The sequence below is a fragment of the Candida tropicalis genome (assembly GCF_000006335.3).
Source record: "Candida tropicalis MYA-3404 genomic scaffold supercont3.2, whole genome shotgun sequence".
Classification (NCBI taxonomy): domain Eukaryota; kingdom Fungi; phylum Ascomycota; class Pichiomycetes; order Serinales; family Debaryomycetaceae; genus Candida; species Candida tropicalis.
In genome coordinates, this window is record NW_003020049.1 from 1,142,470 (window position 1) to 1,145,851 (window position 3,382).

Below are 3,382 nucleotides of genomic sequence, written 5' to 3' on the forward strand. Positions count from 1 at the left end.
GATTCCGATCCATGATGTTCGTGTGTTGGCAACTACTACATTTGCATCTATTATCAAGTTAGTTCCATTGGAAGCTGGTATCCCGGATCCAGAAGATATGCCTCAAGAATTACTTGAAGGTAGAGACAGAGAAAGAGATTTCATCCAACAAATGATGGATCCTACCAAGATCAAACCATTTGATTTGCCAGTTACAATCAAAGCTACTTTGCGTAAGTATCAACAAGAAGGTGTTAACTGGTTGGCTTTTTTGAACAAATACCACTTACACGGCATCTTGTGTGATGATATGGGTTTGGGTAAAACTTTACAAACTATTTGTATCATGTCATCAGACCATCACATCAGAGCTGAGAAATTTGCAGAAACAGGTTCTGCTGAGTATAGAAGATTACCGTCTTTGGTTATTTGTCCTCCATCATTGACTGGTCATTGGGAACAAGAACTTAATCAATATGCTCCGTTTATGAAAGTTCTTGTCTATGCTGGTAATCCAAGTATAAGAGCTCCATTAAGAAGTAAAATTCCAGATGTTGATGTTGTGGTTACATCTTATGATGTCGCAAGAAACGATGTTGAACATGTGACCTTGCAGGACTATAATTATTGTGTTTTGGATGAAGGTCATATTATTAAGAATGCCGGTTCCAAACTATCCAAATCGGTCAAACGTGTTCGTGCCGAGCATAGATTGATTTTGTCAGGTACCCCAATTCAAAACAATGTCTTGGAATTGTGGTCCTTATTTGATTTCTTGATGCCGGGATTCTTGGGTACTGAAAAAGTTTTCCACGAAAAGTTTGCTAAGCCAATCGCGGCTAGTAGAAATAGTAAGACATCGTCCAAAGAACAAGAAGCTGGTGCTTTAGCATTGGAGTCGTTGCATAAGCAAGTTTTGCCATTTATGTTGCGTCGTCTTAAGGAAGATGTGTTGTCGGATTTACCTCCAAAAATCATTCAAGATTACTATTGTGAATTGAGCGACTTGCAACGTAAGTTGTATAAGGATTTTGCAAAGAGTCAGAAAGAGAGTATCAAGAGTGAAGTTCAAGGATCTGAGAAAGAAGGTAAAACTCATGTTTTCCAAGCATTGCAGTATATGAGAAAATTATGTAATCATCCTTCTTTGGTTATGTCTCCTCAACATCCAAAATATCCTGAAATCAATAAATTCTTAGTTTCTAGAAATTCATCCTTGGATGATATTGAACATGCTCCAAAATTGCTTTCATTGAAAAATTTGCTTTTAGAATGTGGTATTGGTACTCAAGATTCTGATTACAACAAAAGTACTAAGAAGAAGAATCAACAACTCATATCTGCAGAAGGTGTTATCTCACAGCATAGAGCATTGATTTTCTGTCAATTAAAAGATATGTTAGATATGGTTGAAAATGACTTGTTAAGAAAATACTTGCCATCGGTTACATTTATGAGATTGGATGGTAGTACTGATCCAAGAGATAGACAATCGATTGTCCGTAAATTTAATGAAGACCCTTCAATTGATGTGTTGTTATTGACTACTAAAGTTGGTGGTTTAGGTCTTAATTTGACTGGGGCCGATACTGTTATATTTGTCGAACACGATTGGAATCCAATGAATGATTTGCAAGCTATGGATCGTGCACATAGATTGGGTCAAAAGAAGGTAGTCAATGTTTATAGATTGATTACTAAGGATACTTTGGAAGAAAAGATTATGGGTTTGCAAAAATTTAAGATGAATATTGCATCGACAATTGTCAACCAACAAAATGCTGGATTACAATCTATGGATACTAATCAATTATTGGACTTGTTTGATGTCGATGATAGTGCTAAGATTGAAGACACTGTTAAAGATGAGAATGGTACCAATGGAGGTGACGGTTCCTCTTCTGCTGCTGGTGCTAGTGGTGCTCATGGCAATATTCCAGATGATATTGCTGGTGGTCTTACAGGTAAAGCTGCAGGAGCTGTTGGTGAATTAGGTGACTTGTGGGACGAATCACAATACGAAGAAGAATATAATCTTGATAATTTCATCAAAACACTTAAATAGAATATTATATTGGATTTGTTCTATACGAAAAGAAAAAGTACATATACAAAGTTGCATTTATTTTTCTTCTTTTTAGTATGTGTAAAATAATATTTCACGTGATGGGAACTATACTCCCGACAATGAAAATTTTAGTAAGATGATGGTTGTGAAGATTTTTATTTTTTTTTTGTTTTAACAAGAGGTTTTTATTTTTTTTTGTTTCACCTTGTTATACATCACAAACGTTTTTAAGGATACCCTCTTCCCCCTTTAGTTTATTTATAGACCGTTCATTCTATATCTTCTGGTCTTGTTCATCGTTGAAACGGTTTATTTACTTGAACAATTACTATTTAATAATCAACTGATACATACAATTAAAAAAAAAGAAAAACTTAAAATTAAAATAGGGATGTCAAAAGGTGAAAAAGAAGCAAAAAAGTTAGAAGTTTTAGAAAAAGAAGCAGAAGCTGCATTTCCATACTTAGCTTCTGATGAAAAATCATCTACTTTTAAAACTGCCGAAGATCTTGAATTTGAATTGAATTCTTCCTCGGATAAACCAAATTCTGAAATGAATACATCATCATCATCATCATCATCATCATCACCTTCTATTACAAAGAAAGAAACTAAACCTTGGGTTCATTTTGTTGCTGGTGGTGTTGGTGGTACTGTTGGAGCAGTAGTTACTTCACCATTAGATGTTATTAAAACTAGATTGCAATCGGATGTTTATCATACTATGTATAATAAGGTACCTAAATCTGGTAATCCTTTAATTCAAGCTTTTCAACATTTGGGAGAAACAGGGGCTGTGTTAAGAGGAATGTATCAAAGTGAAGGTGTTAGATCATTATTTAAAGGATTAGGACCTAATTTAGTTGGTGTTATTCCTGCAAGATCAATTAATTTTTTCACCTATGGAGCAAGTAAAGATTTCTTGGTTAAAAATTTTAGTAAAGATAAACAGCAACCAAATGAAGAAACTTGGATGCATTTAGTTTCTGGTATAAATGCTGGGTTTGTTACTTCAACTGCTACAAATCCTATTTGGTTGATTAAAACAAGATTACAATTGGATAAATCAAAGGGTAAAAATTATAAAAATTCATGGGATTGTCTTAAATCAGTTATTAAACATGAAGGTTTTACTGGTTTATATAAAGGGTTAAGTGCTTCTTATCTTGGAGGTATTGAATCAACTATACAATGGGTGTTGTATGAACAAATGAGAATGTTTATTAATAAAAGATCTTTACAAATCCATGGTTCTGATCCATCCAGAAAACAACTAAGGATCATGTTCTAGATGGTCTGCTAGATCAGTGCTGCTGGTTAGCTAATTTATGGCTT

At 34.2% G+C, this 3,382-nt stretch overlaps 2 protein-coding genes across 2 annotated transcripts; both read left to right on the top strand. All coding sequences in view use genetic code 12, as the record gives it.

Annotated features, from left to right (window-relative positions):
* Window positions 1–97: 97 nt before the first annotated feature.
* Window positions 98–2,044, top strand: CTRG_01598 (DEAD/DEAH box helicase; the record flags this gene model as incomplete). The annotated part of the gene is made up of 1 exon (XM_002547246.1): window positions 98–2,044. The coding sequence occupies one exon, from the start codon at window positions 98–100 to the stop codon at window positions 2,042–2,044; it is 1,947 nt and encodes a 648-aa protein (XP_002547292.1).
* A 394-nt stretch (window positions 2,045–2,438) lies between these two features.
* On the top strand, window positions 2,439–3,338 carry RIM2 (Rim2p; the record flags this gene model as incomplete). The annotated part of the gene is made up of 1 exon (XM_002547247.1): window positions 2,439–3,338. The coding sequence occupies one exon, from the start codon at window positions 2,439–2,441 to the stop codon at window positions 3,336–3,338; it is 900 nt and encodes a 299-aa protein (XP_002547293.1).
* Between the last annotated feature and the right edge of the window lie 44 nt (window positions 3,339–3,382).